At 42.6% G+C, this 19244-nt stretch overlaps 1 protein-coding gene across 1 annotated transcript; it reads right to left on the minus strand.

Moving 5' to 3' along the window:
• Window positions 1-1863: 1863 nt before the first annotated feature.
• On the minus strand, window positions 1864-17582 carry COCH (cochlin). The gene is made up of 12 exons (XM_053594908.1): window positions 17531-17582; window positions 17139-17195; window positions 17009-17056; window positions 14785-14941; window positions 13597-13733; window positions 12857-12919; window positions 11742-11786; window positions 11507-11654; window positions 7595-7698; window positions 6677-6903; window positions 5983-6499; window positions 1864-2371 (listed from the first exon to the last, which is right to left on the minus strand). Exons 2-12 carry the CDS (start codon window positions 17170-17172, stop codon window positions 2196-2198), a joined length of 1656 nt encoding a protein of 551 aa, XP_053450883.1. The 5' UTR covers window positions 17173-17195; window positions 17531-17582; the 3' UTR covers window positions 1864-2195.
• Window positions 17583-19244: the final 1662 nt, after the last annotated feature.

Consider the following 19244-nt stretch of genomic DNA (forward strand, 5'->3'; position numbering starts at 1 on the left):
AGGATTCAGGCGTGAGCCAGCATGCCTGACCAACTAACATCTCATTTAATGACCAAAATTTCTAAATGGGCTAGCTATATTTGAATCTAAGCATACCTGTTGAATTGTAATACATCTTTGTAAAAATACTTTTTTACTATATGTCCTTTCAGTTAACCCCTTATCCTGATTACTTACAAAAATTATTGACAGTAACTTAAATCTAGGTCTGATTTCTGATCTCTTGCTGTTCTTCCCTGTTTACCTCAGATTCCTCAAAACTTTGTCCTATATACAATTAAAGAGAAAACTTGATTAAAAGAGCTTCTAGTGACTAGAAGCTAGGGTTTTTTTGTTTTTTGGTAGAGACAGAGTCTCACTTTATCGCCCTCAGTAGAGTGCCGTGGCATCACACAGCTCACAGCAACCTTCAACTCTTGGGCTTAGGCGATTTTCTTGCCTCAGCCTCTCAGGTAGCTAGGACTACAGGCGCCCGCCACAATGCTTGGCTATTTCTTTGTTGCAGTTTGGCCAGGGCTGGGTTTGAACCTGCCACCCTCAGTATATGGGGCTGGCGCCCTACCCACTGAGCCACAGGCACTGCCCTAGAAGCAGCTAGGTTTCCCTTAAAGCTTTTCTAAGGGGTGGTACTCCTAGCTGAGAATTTGTGCTGTTAACTGGGGAACAATTGTGTTAAGAATTTTAGACACCAAAAATGGTTTTAACTTGTTACATGGTTGAATCATATTTGTAGCTTTTTATGAAGGAGGGAGGTGGGACGACGTCTAATTCTTAAACTCTGTCTTACCCAATTTTATGTAGTAGCAAAGGCAACTCAGTTTTGCTTCTCTCACAAGAGGTAAAACTGTATTCCTCTTATACAAGTTATAAAACCGTTAGATGAAAAGATTTCGTGGAGTGTATTTTTCCAACTCATTATTAACATCTTTTGTTTACAACCAAACAGTTGACCTGAAAGTTTCAGACAGGATCAGTGTATGTTTGAAGGGAGGTAGGTGGATAGATGGATGAGACGAGGGGACAGACCATCTTTAGAGAAAATAGGCAATGACATGATAGTAAAAGCACCTCTGTGAGAAAAAACCTTGGTGAGCCAATGATCTAAGTCACCTTAAGTCCTGATGGTCTTTCTTAGGAACCAAGATCACAGCATGTTTAATAATGTTAATTACAAAATATTGCTGTTGAAGCAAGTACTCAAAAGTATCCCATACGGTGTAACCTTGTAGCTTCGTGTAATACTTAACAGTAGAAATTTAATGAAAAATTGAAAAAATGTATTATTGCATGATTTTAAAAGTTCAGATTGGTGTTTCCACATGAATTAGTGAATATAGAACTTTTAGGGTATCCTTGTGAGGATACTTGTAATAATTAAGGGGAGTTTATAATAAGTCACTAGCCATTTTATTGCTTAAATATTAAAACCACAGTATTTTTTTCTGCAGTTCTATTATTAGGAATGTCTTTTTCTTCAAAGGTAAATGTTTATAGTGTAAGTAGTAAGTAAAACTTGACCAGCTTACCTTTTTTTCAGTACTTGGCTGACTTTAGAGTATGAGCTACATATAGCTGTACACATAAAATTTAAGGATATAAATAGAAAAATACCAGGCAATCCTGTTATCTTGTTCAGTATCATATTTTAGTCTTAATTTATGAAAATGCTCTACAAAAGAAGCTTGATACATGATTTCATATCTGTACTTTTTACTATGGGAAGTAACAGCTATTGTTTATTGGTTTTTAAAAAAACACTTGGCCAAAATGTTTATAATTGAACTACATTAAAAGAGCTGATTCTCACTTACTTAAGCTCTTTATTATACATGTTAATACAGAATGATTAGAAAAGGAATGTTTTTTTGGTCTAAGTATCAGATTATTTTATTGAGCTGTGGAATTTCCATATCTGTATGTTTAGTTAGGCATATTAGAACTCCTAAGGTTTTAATCCAAGGTATCTCTTCTTCGCTGAGTTTATAAGGGCCATGTTTAATTGTTCATAACACTCAGCTAAGGCTCCAGAGTACACTAAGTTGTAATCAGAAGGTAGTAGCTTTAAAGGAATGCTTATGTGCTTAAAACAGCTGTTGATATATGTAACAGTTTTGTATCTGATCCTAGTATGCTATAGTATTTCAGCATTATGAGAATACACTTTACACATTAGATCAGTCATCAGAATGTCACCATTACTGCTGGGATTCTAAGAAATCTCTACAAATGCCTCTAATGACATCAGAAACAATTGGCTCTAATCCCGTGAATTCTCTTGTGAAGAAAGCATGTGACTCCTTTGGTTTAGAGGCCATATCTTTCAGGTCATCCAGAGGTGCCCAAGCCACACCAACAGAGAAGATGGTGATGCCTACAATGGAATTATTTTAAAGTAAATTAAAACCAAGTCCAACTTATATATACAATTATGTCGATACATTTCTATACATTTACATAGTTGTAGAGAAAACTGCCTGGTAATTTCTGAAGAACTAATCATCTATACCAAATTGTTAAATTTGCACAGTTACTGTGATTAGAGTGGTAAAAGAGTTGGGTCAAACTGGGCACTGTGGCTCACGCCTGTAATCCTAGAACTCTGGGAGGCCGAGGCAGGTGGCTTATTTGGGATCAGGAGTTTGAGACTAGCCTGAGCAAAGTGAGCCCTTGGTCTCTGCTAAAAGTAGAAAAAAATTAGCCAGGCATGCCGGTATGTGCCTATAGTCTTGGCTACTCAGTAAGCTTTGGCAGTTGGATTGAACCCAGAAGTTTAAGGTTGCTGTGAGGTAGGCTAAGGCGTGGATGACACAGGACTCTGTCTCAAAAAAAAGTGGTCAAAACCAGAAGTTCTGTTACCAATGTTAACTCACCACACTCATTTCACTAATGGATAAATCATGATCACTGATAAAAATATTTGATAAAAGTTTGTATGCCACAACAATAAGCTAAGAGTCGAAGGAAACTTTCTTTACCTGATAACGTAATATCTTAACAAAAAATTTAAACCTACAGGAAGCATACAGGGTGGAACATTTCCCTCTGAGATGAGCATGAGAAAGGGCTGCCTGTTGCCATCACTTCAGTGACATGCTAAGAGTCCCCGCCAGCACACTAAAGCTACAGGACAACACAGGTGTAAGATCCTGTGGTTGGGAAATAGTGACTAGTCAGTCCTATGGGAATAACTTGTCTCTTCCATTTTGATCTCTGTGGTCTAATAGTTAGAAATTGCCAGTTTATAATCCCCAAGCAAAAAATGTGACAAAACTGCCAGCCAGGGATTTCTGGGAAGATGGATTTCCAGTTTCATTGAGGCCTTTCTTCTGCATTCACTTGAGTTACTAGAAGGCTTTAGTACAACTGTACATTTTTAATTAAGGTGATAGCACATTACGGAAATTCACCTCAATCCCAGTTGTATAAGTATTTATTTAGAACAGCAGTTCTTTATCCTGTGGGTCACGACCCCTTTGGGCGTCAAACGACCCTTTCACAGGGGTCGCCTAAGACCATCCCGCATATCAGATATTTAATTACGATTCATAACAGTAGCAAAATTACAGTTATGAAGTAGCAACAAAAATAATTTTATGGTTGGGGGTCACCACAACGTGAGGGACTGTATTAAGGGTCATGGCATTAGGAAGATTGAGAACCACTGATTTAGAAGTTTCTTAGTATAGACTACATCTATCTTCCGGGTGAAATTTCCCTTAATATTTTTGGAGTTCATCTATAGCTACTCCCCTGCCCGCGGGCTACATGAAGCAGTGTGATTATATTTGTTCCCGTTTTGTTTTTTTTAATTCAAAATAAGGTATGTGCAGTGTGCATAGGAATTTGTTCATAGTTTTATTTTTTTTTAAACTATAGTCCAGCCCTCCAACAATCTGAAGGACAGTGAACTGGCCCCCTGTTTAAAAAGTTTGAGGACCCCTGAATTAAGGCTTCACCCCCTTCCGGTGGCATACAGTGCCAGGAGTTGTCAAGACTTAAAGCAGGTGTAAATGATAAAAAGGCCTGTTGAAAGCATTTATAATTTGTCACCACTAGCAATCTCTCACTTTTTTTTTTGTCGCCCTCAGTAGAGTGCTGTGGTGTCACAGCTCACAGCAACCTCCAGCTCTTGGGCTAGGGTGATTCTCTTGCCTCAGCCTCCTGAGAACCAGGGACTACAGGCGCCTGCCACAACGCCCAGCTATTTTTGTTGCAGTTGCCACTGCTGTTTTAGCTGGCCAGGGCCAGGTTCAAAGCCATCACCCTCGGTATATGGGGCTGGCGCCCTACCCACTGAGCCACAGGCACCGCCCCAATCTCTCACTTTTGACAAAAAAGTAAAAATATTTTTTCCTCTTCTTAGTTTCCCTCAATACATTTTTTTTTTTGAGTCAGAGTCTCACTCAGACGTCCTGGGTAGAATGCTAAAGTGTCACAGCTCACAGCAACCTCAAACTCCTGGGTTCAGTTGATCCTCTTACTTTAGCCTCTTGAGTAGCTGGGACTACAGGGGTCTCACTCTTGCTCAGGCTGGTCTCCCAACTCCTAAGCTTCCTTGACCTTCCAGAATGCTAGGATTACAGGTATGAGCCACCATGCCTGGCCTTTCCTCAATACTTTTAAATTCTGCATTCCTTGGCTAACACCTCTGATCCTAACACTCTAGGAGTTTGAGACCAGCCTAAGCGAGACCCTGTCTCTAAAAATAACCATGTACTGTGGTGGGTGCCTGTAGCCCAAGTTACTCAGGAGGCTAAGACAAGAGGATTGCTTAGGTTGTCGTGAGCTACGACGACACTATAGCACTCTACCCAGGGCTGAGTAAAATAATAAATAAATTCTGTATTCCAGTTTATTTAGCACACTACATAATTAGACTTTAAAACCAACATAATCTAACCCTAAAAGTCTACCCTATTTTCTTTAGCAACTTTCACTTCACTATCACCTAGGAATTATTTTCATGAAACTTTGAAATATGGCCCAACCGCCTAAAGTTTAATTTACTATTTAGCCTGAATACCATCCTGTTAACCATAAATTAGTTCCATAACCTAAGTATTAAGGAGTAGGACAGCAAACAGGTCTTCACTTAACACAGGATCGTTGCTTATACATAAAAAAATATTTATGAGCCAGATATAGAGCTTAAATTGTATTTATCAGTTATGTCCTACTTAATAAAAATAGTATTTAATCAATATAAAAATTCAATAGCAGAAATAAAAAAGGTATATGAAGAAAAAAGGTTAAGTGATTAGGAATTAAGAAGGGAAGGGAGGCGCAGAAGAGTGCACAAAACAGCAAAGCTGTGGGCGCCCTTCCCAAGTCACTCAGTTCTGACCCAAGACAGTGGAACCTCAGCTTTCTGCTGGCCTATTTGATCCCAGCAACAAATTTCACCAAAAGTAGTATTAAAGTTGGAGTGAGTAAGAAAGAAGCCCTTCTTATTCCTTCTGTCACACTAGAGTGTGTTTCCACTATCTCTAGAAAAAGAAGGAAGTTTAGATGGGCTAAGGATTAAAATCTTTATTAGAGACCTTATCTTAGGAAGCTCATGCCAGACTGAAAACTACTGAAACAAAAGGATAAATTACTGAATAGCAGATTCATAGCAGGTTATGAGGACAGATTATTGGGGAATATATTCTGAGTATGAGCCAAGTGACACATTTCCTTGACACGATGTTCTCATGGCACTTCTCCAAACAACATTCTAGTGACTCGAGCTAGAATGCCTGGGTTTGGGTCCTAGCCTTGTCACTTACTAGCTGTGTCATTTTGGGGGAGTTTGTTTTCTTATCTGTAGAATGAGATTTGTAGGCCAACTAAATCCATTAATATCGGTTAAAGCTCTCAGAACAATGACTGCCACACTACAGGTGTTTGTTCAATGAAACAAATGCTTAAGTTTTCATTTACTCCATAAATTCACTGAGTCCCTTCTTAGTACCCTCCCTACACAAAGGACGAGGGCCTTACCTGCATCATGTGCGGCAGCAGCTGGGGCTCGGACGTCGTCATAGGACTGCCCGTCTGTGACAATTACTAGGAAGTTCTTGTTGGGGCTCTCCCGCACGGGGCCAAACACATTTCTGACAGTAAAGGAAATGGCTTCCCCAGTAGCTGTTCCACCACTCATGTAACGGATGCTTCTAATCACAGCTAGGACATTCTCTTTGGTGCTATAGTCAGTGAAACTGAATTCTGTGCGCTGACCATAAGTAAACTGGACAGCAGCTATCTTGGCGCCAATGTCTGAGATTTCAAAAGTCTTGGCTATGTTGGAAACAAATTCAAGCATGAGGCGGAAATTACTATCTCCAACACTGCTGGAGCCATCGATCAGAAAGGCTATGTTCACGGAGTTATAGCAGGTCTTACTGCACATCATCTGCTCATGAGAGCACAGCTTCTGTACCAGAGGCTTTACATATTTTGTGGTGCCAAACCAGTTGGGCATGTGGTAAGAGAAGAAGCCATTATTCCGACAGACAGCCTAATGAGGGAGACACACACAAGTTACCCAAATGGACCCAAAGTTGTTTGTTAAAAGTTATAAAAACAATCTTAAATATTCAATGTTAATCTAGACATGGGCTAATCTGTACAATGCTTAGAGGTCCATAACTGAATCACAATCACTGTAACAAGAAGGTGTCCCTCGCCACCTTACCTTGTCAACAAATGCAACATCCTGAACCATTCCCAGTTCTTCAGGGATAGGTTTGGCCACAGAAACTATAAATACATTGACGCCAAACTCTCTGGCCACAATGCCGGCTTCCTCGATGTCATCAGAAGGCCAGCCATCAATAAAAACCACCACCACCTTGGGGATCCCTTTTCTTACTCCGGCGTCAGATGTGAAGAATTTCTGAGCAGTATGCTTCAAGGCTTTTCCTGGGTTTGAAAAGAGGCAAATGAACAACATTTACCACTGCTCAAATGCCTTTTCTGTATCCCTGTAGCAGCTTGATGCCACTAAATGTAAGAATTACATAGAACTCAGTTCTATAATAGATGCAGCAGATGAGAAAGTTTGGTGCTCTATCAAGCCTATTTTCTGTCTTCAGAACCCACTTTACTTCCCCCGCTGGTTCCCAGAGGCCTCCCGTTTCCTCACTGCATGTCAGTCACGTCACAAACTCCTACCCCTGGTTCTGTGCTCTCTGGCCCCGCACTGATCAATTAGTAACCCTGAGGACTCAGAACAAGAAACTCCTCAGTAGTGACCACAGTGCCACTCTGATTCTTTCTGCCACATCTGTATTCGTTAGATAGACCCATTGATCTTCACCTCCTTTTAGTATTTATAAACCAGGACTTCTCTAACATGATATCTAGCCAATCCAATGTATGAGAATTATAAATCACAATGCTTTAGATTTTTAAATATAAGAAATATCAACCCTTTGGTATATCATCCATTATAAATTGAATATTTCTCAGATGATCAAATGCAGACCCACCCAGGATTTCAGCGCCAGGAGGAGTTTCACATTTGCTTATATAAAATAGCATAATACTGCTTACGTATTTGATCACTAATAACCCTCTCCTGCTTACATCCCAGGCATCATAGTCTACTAACCTGTGTTGGAATTACCTCCTCTGAAACCTACTTCCTTTATGGCAAACAAGACATCTTTGGCTGACGTAAAGTTTTTCAAGTAAAATTCTATTTTGGGATGTTCACTAAGTGGAAAAACAGAAAAAAACACGATTCAGGGAAAACTGAAAAGTCAAGCAACATTATTACATGCCTTAAAAAATAGTTTTAGACCAGCTGTGGTACCTCATGCCTATAATCTCAGTGCTTTAGGAGACCAAGGCAGGAGGATCCCTTGAGGCCAGGAGTTTGATTCCAGCTTGGGCAACCTAGCAAGATTCTATCCCTACAAAAAAATTAAAAACTTAGCCAGGCATGGAGGCATGCTCCTATAATTCTAGCTACTTAGGAAGGTGAAGTGAGAGGATCACTTGAGTCCAGGAGTTTGAAGTTACAGTGAGCTATGATTGCATGACAGTACTCTAGCCTGGGGAACAGAGCTGGATCCTACCTCTGGAGAAAAAAGTTTTAAAATCAGACAACTCCCAGGTTTCTTTACAAATCACATAGTATATATTCAAGGCATTGCATCCTTACTTGAATTACTGGGGATATTTCAGAAATGTAATAGACAATTGCACTGTTAAGTGCTTTATTTGTTTGTTTGTTTGAGACAGAACCTTAAGCTGTCGCCCTGGCATCACAGCTCACAACAACCTTTAACTCCTGGGCTCAAGAGATTCTCCTGCCTCCGCCTCCCAAGTAGCTGGGACTATAGGCATCCGCCACAACGCCTGGCTATTTTTTGCTGCAGCCATCATTGTTGTTTCGCAGGCCCCTGCTGGACTCAAACCTGCCTGCTCAGGTATACGTGGCTGGTGCCTTAGCCACTTGAGCCACAGGCGCTGACCCTGCTTTATTATATTGTGGATAACACCAAATATATATTGTAATCTTATTTCATCATAGCTCTATGAGGTAGAAATTATTATCCCAATTATACAAATGAAGAAAAAGGCTCAGTGCATTTAGATAATCTACCCAAAAAACATACCTGCATTTTGAATTCATGTGGTCTGGCTCCAAAGTCTATGCCTAAACTTTCTGGAGCACCTGAAACCAGACTTGGCTCAGGGCCCTAAGTTTAATGGAAGTCTACAGAGTTGGACACAAGCAGCTGAACTAAACTAGTAGGCAGATGGAGTGGGACTAGGTCTGTTCCAGTGGAAGAGCTCAGAAGTTCTAAACAGTATGAGTCCATTTACCCAGGTCTGTCTGGTCAGAGGAAATAATTTCAATGACACTTCAGCCAACATTTTCCCATCAAAGTACTAATCAGGTCCCACCCTACTTAGCTTCCAATATCAGACAAGATCATGCGCATTCAGGGTAGAATGGCTGCAGAGAAGACCAACATTTTAAAAATGGAAAAAGAGGCCAGGCCCGGTGGTTCACATCTGTAATCCCAGCACTCTGGGAGGCTGAAGTGGGTGGATTGCTTGAGCTCAGGAGTTCGAGACCAGCCTGAGCCAAAGTGAGACCCTGTCTCTAAAAACAGCCAGGAGGTGCGGTATGCACCTATAGTCCCAGCTTCTTGGGAGGATGAGGCAAGAAAATAATAGCTTGAGCCCAAGAATTTGAGGTTGCTGTGAGCTGTGAAGCTACAGTACTCTACCAAGGGTGACAAAGTGAGACTCTGTCTCAAGAAAAATAAATAAATAAAAATGGAAAAAATTATAAGGAGATGATGCATCACAATATTGAATTATAAATGAAATGACATTTGCTAATCTTAAATTGAGATTTTTCCATATTTCCTATTAAAAGAATTTCAGCGTTATAACTATTCATTGTTATCAGAGACCACGTTTAGTATAAACAAATCAACTTATTGTGCTTAGTTTTTAGGTAAGTCAATATGTCATAAGCATAAAATCTTAAGATCTTAGCATTATTAGTAGCTATTTTATTGTCAAGATTTTTTGAGGGACAAGTATAATACTGATTTTATTTCTGACTACCTGGTTCTCATACCTGATAGAATGATGGGTCACAAAAATCAGATTTCATGGATTGATAAGCTTTTCACTTTTACGGTCATTTTTCCAAATTATGACTTATGAAATAAGTTCTATCTTTGCATTCTTAATAACATTGTTCTTTTCAAATACAAAATCTTGATATAGTTAATCTATTTTAATGTTCTTTCTGGAGTAGAAAAACTATAAGCCAGGAAGTTACGAGCAGCTAGTCTTTGTATGCATCTACAAAGTAATACAGCCTTCATCTTGAAAAACAGTTGAGTCAAATCAGCCAAGAAAAGTATGTGATGGAGAGTACTATGGGAATTTGCCTCATTAGATGTTAAAATGTAAAGTAAAGCTATAATAATCAAACAGTGTAGAGAAGATGTAAGAATTAACATATGGATCAAAGAAACAGACTTGCCCAAACTTCTTTATAAAAGAGGTCTGCAAATCAGTGGAATAAGGAACTCTTTTTTTTTCTTTCCAGTGATAAGACAGGATTTTTATTAGACAGAGAGGAATATAGAAGTAAAAAGTACCAGAGGTTCTGGAATGGGGAAATAATTAATTCAAGGAACTCTTTTTTTAAATGGGGGATAAATGGTTAAATTATATAAAAATCAACAAACTTAAATTTTCATCCTACACCCAAAAAAAAAAAAAAAAAAGATCTAAGAGCAGAGCCATTGTAAAAAAATAACATAAGAGCAAATGAAATATAAACAAATATTTATAACGGTTCTGGTGACACCCTTATGTCTATACTGCTGATAAGAGTTTAAACTGGTTCAAATTTGTAGAAAACAATTTCACCATTTCTGTCAGAAGCCTTAACAATGTCAAAACTTCACTTACAGGACTCTAATGAAATTATCAGAAATGAGCACAAATATGATATAGGGATGTCCATCACAGTGTAATATGCAATAGTGAAAAAATAATAGAGTGATGGTTAAATAACCATGCAAAAGAAAGTTATGAAACATCATTTTTGATGAATATTTGTAATATAAGAAAATTCTCAAAATACTAAATGATGAAAGAACAGGATGCAAGACATTTTTATAGTCTGAGCTTTTAAAAAAAGAAACACATACAGCCAAATATTTTCTTAAAATGCTAAAAGGATATAAACCAGTGATTATCTCTAGAGCACATGATTTGGGAAATTTGCTTTGTGGTGCTTTATATATTTTCAAACTTTCTATAATGAGCATATTATAATTCTAAGAGCTACTAATAAATGTTATTTCTAAATGAATAAAATAAAAAGGTAAAGCTTCAGATTCTCCAATCAAGTGAATTACAGAAAGCTAAAAAGAATAATAACACAATAGGGAGGGGTAGAGACAGACTATTGCTTCTTCCTTCAGAAAACAGAAACTGGGGACTGCACAGAACAGACACGCAGAGCAGATCAATGTGAGCAAGGGGACCCTTCTGGTCTATCTTCTGGTCCTCACAGAGACAGCAGACAATCCCTTTATCCCAAAAAAGAGACACTCACACCTACTCAGTCTGCCAAGGTAGATTTAAATCCTGAACTTACAGTCTGGGAGCCCACCCTGTGCACAATTCAACATGTCTATATTGAACTGAAACTCACGTACTTACTAAAAGGATTGATAACTTGTCATCATTTCAAGACTTCATTCAGATTTCCCATTTGGAATGTTTCCAACACACAAAAAAATGATCCATGTTTGAGGTGATAGATATGCTAATTACCCTGATGGGACCACTATTCTATGTCTCAAAACATCCCTATGTGCCTCATTACCAGTACAATTGTATATGTGTATGCGTACAATTATCACATCTCAGTTAAAAACTATAATATACATGTAATGTACAATTATAATGTGTCAATTAAAAAAATACATACAATTTAATTTAAAAAAATCTCCCATTTTAACAAGGTTGGTACCTGGCTTGAACAAGACCCACATGTGGTCCTTCTGTTCCGATTCCCAACATTAGAGCCACTTTCCCAACAAAATTCTTCTGTAAATTAAATCGGCGTTGCCCAATATTAAAGCTTCCATCAATCAGAAATGCAATGTCTGCTTTACAGTCTGTGAATACCCAAACAAGTCCTTCTGTTAGTCTCACGAGGAAGGAGGAGAAATGCAATTTTCCCAAATGGACAGCTTGCTGCTTACCTTTATTGCCAGTTTTCTTCTCTGGTGTCTTCTTTAGTCGTTTACCTAAAATAAAGGAAGCACTTGCCATTAGCAAAATGGAGACAGTTTCATGACAAGAAGCCCACAGGGGGAAAAGCTTATGGTGAAAAGATCTTTTTTTTTTTCTGAGACAAGAGTCTCACTGTCACCCTCAGTAGAGTGCTGTGATGTCACAGCTCACAGCAACCTCAAACTCTTGGACTCAAGTGATTCTCTTGCTTCAGCCTCCCAAGTAGCTGGGATTACAGGTGCCCACCACAACACCCAGCTATTTTTTGTTGCAGTTGTCATCGTTGTTCTAGCTGGCCTGGGCCGGGTTAGAACCCTCGGTGTATGTGGTTCTACAGTCAAGAACCACTGTGCCACAGGTGCCAAGCTGATAAAAAGATCTTTTTTAAAAAGTTAATTCCTTGCAAGAGGGACTTTACCTAACAATTGCAATCAGTGTAACTGGCTTATTGTACCCTCAATGAATCCCCAACAATAAAAAAAATAAATTAATTAAAAAAAAAAAAAAAGTTAATTCCTCGTGATTTTCTGGACTGGAGAAGCAATAACCCAACAAAGAAAGGATAGGACTACAGTATGCCTATCTATTTGATATGCCTTCAACTCAGGAATTTGACCTCTCAAACTCAGAATTGAGACAAGAGTTAAATCCTAATGTTCTTAATTTCTTTGACTTCAAAATTGTCACAGTTCTAACAAAGGAGATCCTGGGTTATTTCTTAAACACACTAATTTCTTTTATTAATGTGACAGTGCAGTGATTAAGGAAATTTAATGAAGCAAATAGAATAGGGAGAAGTTCATGATACTTTTGTCTAGTTCCTAGGCACGGTTTATCAAAACAGGGAGAAATGGTAGCATTGCAAGATAATGATAGGTCAAGTTCATAATAGAAAATATTAGAAGGATAAGTTTAAAGAATAAAAGTAAATGTTTTCATATGTAATATAGCAGTAAACTTAAAACACGTGCTTTGTTTCTCTTTAATATCAACTTTTAAGGGAAAGAAAGCTACTAGTAACAACACATTTATAACTTCCAAGTGCTGTGCCAGGCACCTGGGAGTTAGGCTCCACATTTCATACCTGTTGGTGGACGTGCTGTGGACGCTGCTAGTCCTGTGGCTTCCTGGCTTCCACTTTTGCCTTCTGTTAAAATAAAGAGAAGTTTAGCTTTTTCCTCTTCCTTCTTCACCATCAAAGCTCTGTGAACCAAATTTAGGGCTCCATAGGATAATATAGAGAGAGTAGGGTAATGGTGATTACAGGTAAAAACATCATGCTGCATGCTGATTTCAGAGAATCAAAATGCTTATCTATTATATTTTAAAAGGATCACAGGGCAGCACCTGTGGCTCAAGGAGTAGGGCGCTGGTCCCATGTGCCAGAGGTGGTGGGTTCAAACCCAGCCCTGGCCAAAAACCACAAAAAAAAAAAAAAAAAAAAAGAAATCACAAAATTCACTAATTTTTTGGTTTAGTGTTACTTAGTACATGCCTGGTTATTCTGACTGCAGACATTTCTAATTTCTATTGCCATCATAACAGTAAGAAAGTTTGTTTCCCCATTTACCCAAATTTGGCTTGAGTGGGTCCACCCATAGTTGACCTCTTCACTCTTTTTTTTTTTTTTTGGCAGGGGCTGAGTTTGAACCCACCACCTCTGGTATATGCGGCCAGCACCCTACCCCTTGAGCCACAGGCGCCACCCCGACCTCTTCACTCTTGATCACAGGTTTTTTGTGGACTAAGAAAAGCAAAAACACTCTTTTGGCGGGGGGTAGGGGGCAATATTTATACAAAAGAGAACAATGTAATTGTACCTACTAGTCACTGTGAAAGAAGTGGACCACCTGGAAAGCGTCTGAGACCGGATGCCATTGGCATCTACTGAGGAATAGTTCTCTCGACCTGGTAGGCTATAGACTCGCACAGGTCCCCCTGAGTTGCTGCTGATTACTCCCCTGAAACACAAGAATAACAGCTGAGATGCTCTCCACATTTTACCAGGGCACCCAACTGACTTACTGTGCCATGCTGCATCCATTGGTTTGATTAATCAAGAAAACAGTTGAGCAGGGAAGTCCTCGAAGGATGCTGCCAGCCTTTTAAAAACTTGCTTACACATGAACAAAGTCTCCCTGGGGAAATGGTTTTGTGCCGTCAAACTTTTCAAGTGTTAATAAGAACATATTTGCAGTTATTCCGTCCCCTATAGCTCAGTGATTCAAAATTAATAAAAAAGCATCAATTTTCCTAAGATACTCACTTTAAATGCCTTTCAACTACATTTTAAAAAAAATTATCACAGTAGGTGCAGAGCACAGTGTGTTACGGCACAAGCCACATACACTGAGGCTGGTGGGTTCACACCCAGCCTAGGCTAGCTAAGCAACAATGACAACTGCAACAAAAAAATAGCTGGGCATTATGCCTCAGCTACTTGGGAGGCTGAGGCAGGAGAATTGCTTAAGCCCAAAAGTTTGAGGTTGCTGTGAGTTGTGATGCCATAGCACTCTACTGAGGGTGACATTCTGAGACTCTGTCTCAAAAAAAAAAAAAAAAAAAAATTATCACAGTGGCCATTCTACTCAGAATAGCATGGTATTTGCCCTCAATAGAGACCTTGGACAAGACACCTAACAACTCTCTGAATTCAGTTCCTTTATCTGTAAAGTGGAATAAAACTGTACCTACCTTGTAGAGCTGTGGTGGAAGTTAAAACAATGGCTGGCACACAGTAACAACTCAGTAAGATATGACATAATTAGGACTGTTTTAGAATCACAGGAATCTAGTCATCAAAAACTAATGCAATGTGGCTTTTATCAGAAAGTTTCCCTTGTATATTTAGCGTTTCAAAGATATCCAGGAAAACCTTAAAAATGTATTTATCTTCTATGGTCAAAATTGACACCAGAATAAAAAAATGGGAAGAGGGTCTAAATGGCTAAAACAGGAAAAGAAATGATCATCCTTGAGTCCCCCCACCCCACCCTCATGTGCTCTGCTTACCTGTGCACAGCAGCCCCACATATGCTGGAGACAGAAGCATACACTATGTTCCCAAACACGGAGAGTTCCTCAGGAGAGCAGCCCCCTGGGCACAGGACATCTGCTTTCTCTTTCCTTATGTCCAAGCCTCTGGTAAAGCATGTGATCGGAATAGGAACTTAAGAGAAAAGAGGGACTGTAATAAACATCCTTGGGACTTGTCTGGGTACAGTGACGGGGAAAGCAGAATAGGAGATTTAAGTTTTACTTTCCTGATTTATACATTTGTAATTAAGAATATTGACTTTAGGGCGGCGCCTGTGGCTCAAAGGGGTAGAGGGGTAGGGCGCCCGCCCCATATGCCGGTGGGTTCAAACCCAGCCCCGTGGCCCCCCCCAAAAAATAACAATAATATTGACTTTAAGAATATTCTATACAATTCCAGATGTTAGCAAGCCACAAGCTGGTTTCTAATTTAATTTAGTTCCCAACCACTATAATAGTCCAATAAATGAGAATTTTCTCAGTTGGTAAACAGTTTGGAAATACATAATTGGAAATGTATCAGAACTAGAAAATAACATTAGTCATTGCACATTAATCTTTCTGGATAAAAGTCTCAACTCTGATGACACTGTGAAGCTAGTTGCCCAAGGTGAAGGCAGTAAATCTGGACTGAGTAGTTGTGGAACATTTTCCTAGACTCATGAAAAAGCCACCCCTTCCCTCATCAGACTGTTCATCCCTGTTACCCTACATAGGCAAAGCTGTGAAAACCACATGGGAACTTAACAAGCAAACCAGTAAAAAGATGCTTAGATTCACAGAACGTGGTTTACCTCATCATTTTATAGATGAGGAAATTAAAGCCATGGGATTAATTTGCCCAAGGAACATTCTACAACTCCCGAATGGCAGGGAAAAGGGAAGTTAGTCCCTTTAGAATGGAGCACTTTTAATCATAATTGAACCTGATTATTTCTGCTCCAGATCTGTCCAAAGAGATATATCAGGCAGTGAATGCATTTTTAGAAAGCACTTTAGTATTTTCAAGTTTTACACTAGTTTTACATTACACTAGTTTTACATTAGTTGCCCTAACTAATAAAGGAAGTTCTTACTGCAAAAGATGCTAGGAAGAGATGAACCCTTGGCAACATAACAAGATAACGGAATACAACATGTTAATTTGTCAATTTACTGTGGATATTGAATTAGGATTAGCATCACTAAATACTCTTTTTTCCAAGCATGTGAAATCGTGGTTGGCCAAACCGTTCTGAAACAGATGTTAATGAAAAAATTTTTTTCCAAGGCCGGAATATTCCTGGTCATACTGTCCGCTTGAGTGGCTCGCCTCTCACAGGACCCTCTTCCGTGCCCTTTGGGTCGAGTTGTCCCTGGGACTGAACACTCCCTGGGAAGTGAGGGAGGATGCCGGGCACAACGCCCTTTCCTTAGCTCTGAAACCCTCCAGATGGCTGAAGAAGTTAGCATCCTTACCAGAAACAGTAGCCTATTATCAAACAGCCTTAATCCTTCTTCCCATCTTGGGCTGAGGGAGGGGTGGCATCGGAATTCGGGGTTGATTGACCACCTTTACTTACTAACGCTGATGTCCCTGGGGGGCGAGGGGGAGGGTTGCAGCCGGGTGGGCGCGATACTTACCCTCATTTCTACTTCCAAGGAAAACAGAAGTTGATTTTAGAAAGAGGTTGCCTTTTATGTTGTAGAAAGCACACCCATACCCGGACCTTTACACGTGGGACAAACTTTGTAGACGTTCTCGCATGTAAATTTAGAGGGATTACACCTAGAAACACAGCTAGCGGGTCGAGCAAGGCTGGACGCCGACGGCAGCCTCCGGCACTCGCCGCCAAGTCCGAAGTCGGACCACCGGGGACGCGGGTGCCCTCCGTGGACCTCAAAAAATACCTGGGCCTCGACCTCCGCCCGCCGGCACTCGGCCTGCCCGGGGGGTCCGGGGGTGGGAGTAGTCAAGAGAAGAGGCCTTCTTTTCTGTATCTTGGGAAGAACGTCCCCATTGGACCCCAGAAGTCCCCTCCCGCAGGAGAAACAGGTCAACCCGAGAAGACCCGCTGCGCCAGGCAGTGGTTCCAACCTTCGCGCCCACTATCTCCGGCCCTGGGGCCAAGGTCCGGGGCGCTCGATCTGAACCCCGCTCCTACCTGCCGGTCCTCAGCCCCTCCGAGCGCCCGGACCGCCCGTGGGACCCTCAACTCACCGGCTCCGTCGCTGCCCGCGGGCTCCGGCAGCAGCAGCAGACACGCACCTGTGAAGAGAGCGAAGCACGCGGGTCGGCTGCAGCCTCCACCCCGCTCGGAGCCAGGGGCCTGGGAGGGACCCGCACCCACCGACGCAGAAGGCGGGGATCCAGGCTGCAGACATGGTGGCCGAGGGGCTGCTCAGACCTGGGGAGAGGCAGAACGCGAGGCGGGCTTGGGAGAGTCGGAGGCGGAGGTCCCCGGTCCTCAGCACACTGAGACCGTCCGCACCCCTTGGACACCCAGGGGCGCCCGAGTGGGTGGAGGAGACCGGAGCGCGGCAGCCCAGGGCCAGCACCCCTCTAGGGCTGGATGCCGCGCGCCGGCTGCCAAGCGAGCCAAACCCAGAATCGATGTGCAAGGCCGGACCCGGGAGGGCGACGACGCCAGTATGCAAACAGACAAGCCTGAGCGACAAAGGAGGACGCGAGTGACCGGCGTCAGCTATCCCCAGCCCGCGCCCGCCGCCCGAGGCGCCGCACCTGCACGGGATCCGCCCGGCTGCGCCCCAGTGCGGAGAGCGCGGCTCCCGCGGCCGCTATTAAGGCAGGCGGCGCGCATGGGCACTGCGCGGGGGCCGCAGGGGGCGCGGGGGCTGCGGCGGGGGCCGGACTGGGGGCTGGACCCTGGCCGGGCGGTGGCCGTCTAGCTCCTCCCTCCTCCGCCCTGCGCGGGGGTGAGGCGGGCGCGGAGGCGCCTTCCCGACTGAGCGGGGCTAGGCCACCTGGCCGCGGCGTCGGTCCTAGGGATGGTGCGAAGGCCTCAGAGTCCCGGGACCCCGCGGGATCTGGAGTCTGAACGCGCGTGGGAGGGCGGCGGGGGCGCGCAGGGGCCGCACCCCGGGAGACCCGAACCCGCCCGCTGGGCCGGGGAGGCCTCCCGACGTGCGGGCCCGGCCTCCCCGCGGGCCTCCCGCCGCCCCGTCCGGACCGGGCAGTGAGAGCCCCCCACGCACAGCTCCCGACTGGGGAGCCGCGGCCCTGGCCGCCAGCCCGGGTTCCGCCTGGACAGCAGCGGCCTGGACCGCTCCCTCCCCGCGCCCACTTAGAGGCCCGGGGCCCGGCAGAGCCCCCAGGTCCGCGCGGCCTGAGAACAGACCTCCCAACCTCCGTGTCCCATTGAAACAGAGTCCCTGCTTCTAAACCAGCCCGGATTTGGTGAACGCATGCCCTGTGGAAACCCCGACTGGTTCTTCTTCGCACCTAAGAATTCTACCTCCCGACTTAGTTTCTGCTGGAGTGGGACTTTCCGCAGGGGTCTCGGATTGCGGTGACGCGACGGGCCGCGCTTATGAGGTGGCCACACCTCGGACAGCAGTTATTTTGCCTTTGCTTCTTTCTTAAATCAGGAAGAATTTGTGCCCTATTGCCTTTCCAAATTTCCAGACTTGATGTCTGTGTGACTGCACAGAATCTCAGATTTGGTAGTGTTCTCCCCTCGACCCTAAGCTGATAACTTTGTACAGGTGGCCCTGGAGAAAGAGGAATTCTCGGGCAGTGTTAGTGACAGGGGACCGGTCACTGGGGCTGAGGAACCACCCCCAGACTTAGACGCTAATGTCTTTCTTCTTTCTTTTTTTTAGACAGTCTCACTTTGTTAGCCTTGGTAGACCGCCCTGGCATCAGCTCACAGCAACCTCAAACTCTCAGGCCCAAGCGATCCGGAGTAGCTGGGACTGCGGGCGCCCCCGGAAGCCCGGCTAGTTTTAGAGACGGGATCGTCCTCGGGCTCTCAGCGCCGGATGACACGCGTCAGCCACCACGCCCAGCCTTTGCTAATTTATTTCCTGCTACAATATCATTCTTTAAAAACAGTTTTAGTTATAATTTAAATATCATAAAACCCACCTATTCTAAGTGTAGAATTCAATGATTCTTAATAAATTAACGGATTTGAACTACCATCACCACAATCCAATTTTAGAACATTTCCATCATCCCTCAAACGATCACCTTTGGCCATTGTCAGCTGGTTCCTTTTTTCCCATCCCTAGTACTAGGTAACTACTAATCTATTATCTCTATAAAGTTTCCTTTATGGACATTTCATATAAATGGAATTATGTGTTGTGGGGCTTCTTTTACTGAGGATAATGGGTTTTTTTTGTTGTTTGCTTCAGACAGTCTCACTCTGTCACTCAGGGTAGTGTGCTGTAGCTTCATAGCTCACAGCAACCTCAAACTCTTGGGATCAAGA

The sequence above is a fragment of the Nycticebus coucang genome, chromosome 6, assembly GCF_027406575.1.
Source record: "Nycticebus coucang isolate mNycCou1 chromosome 6, mNycCou1.pri, whole genome shotgun sequence".
In the NCBI taxonomy this organism is placed as follows: Eukaryota; Metazoa; Chordata; class Mammalia; order Primates; family Lorisidae; genus Nycticebus; species Nycticebus coucang.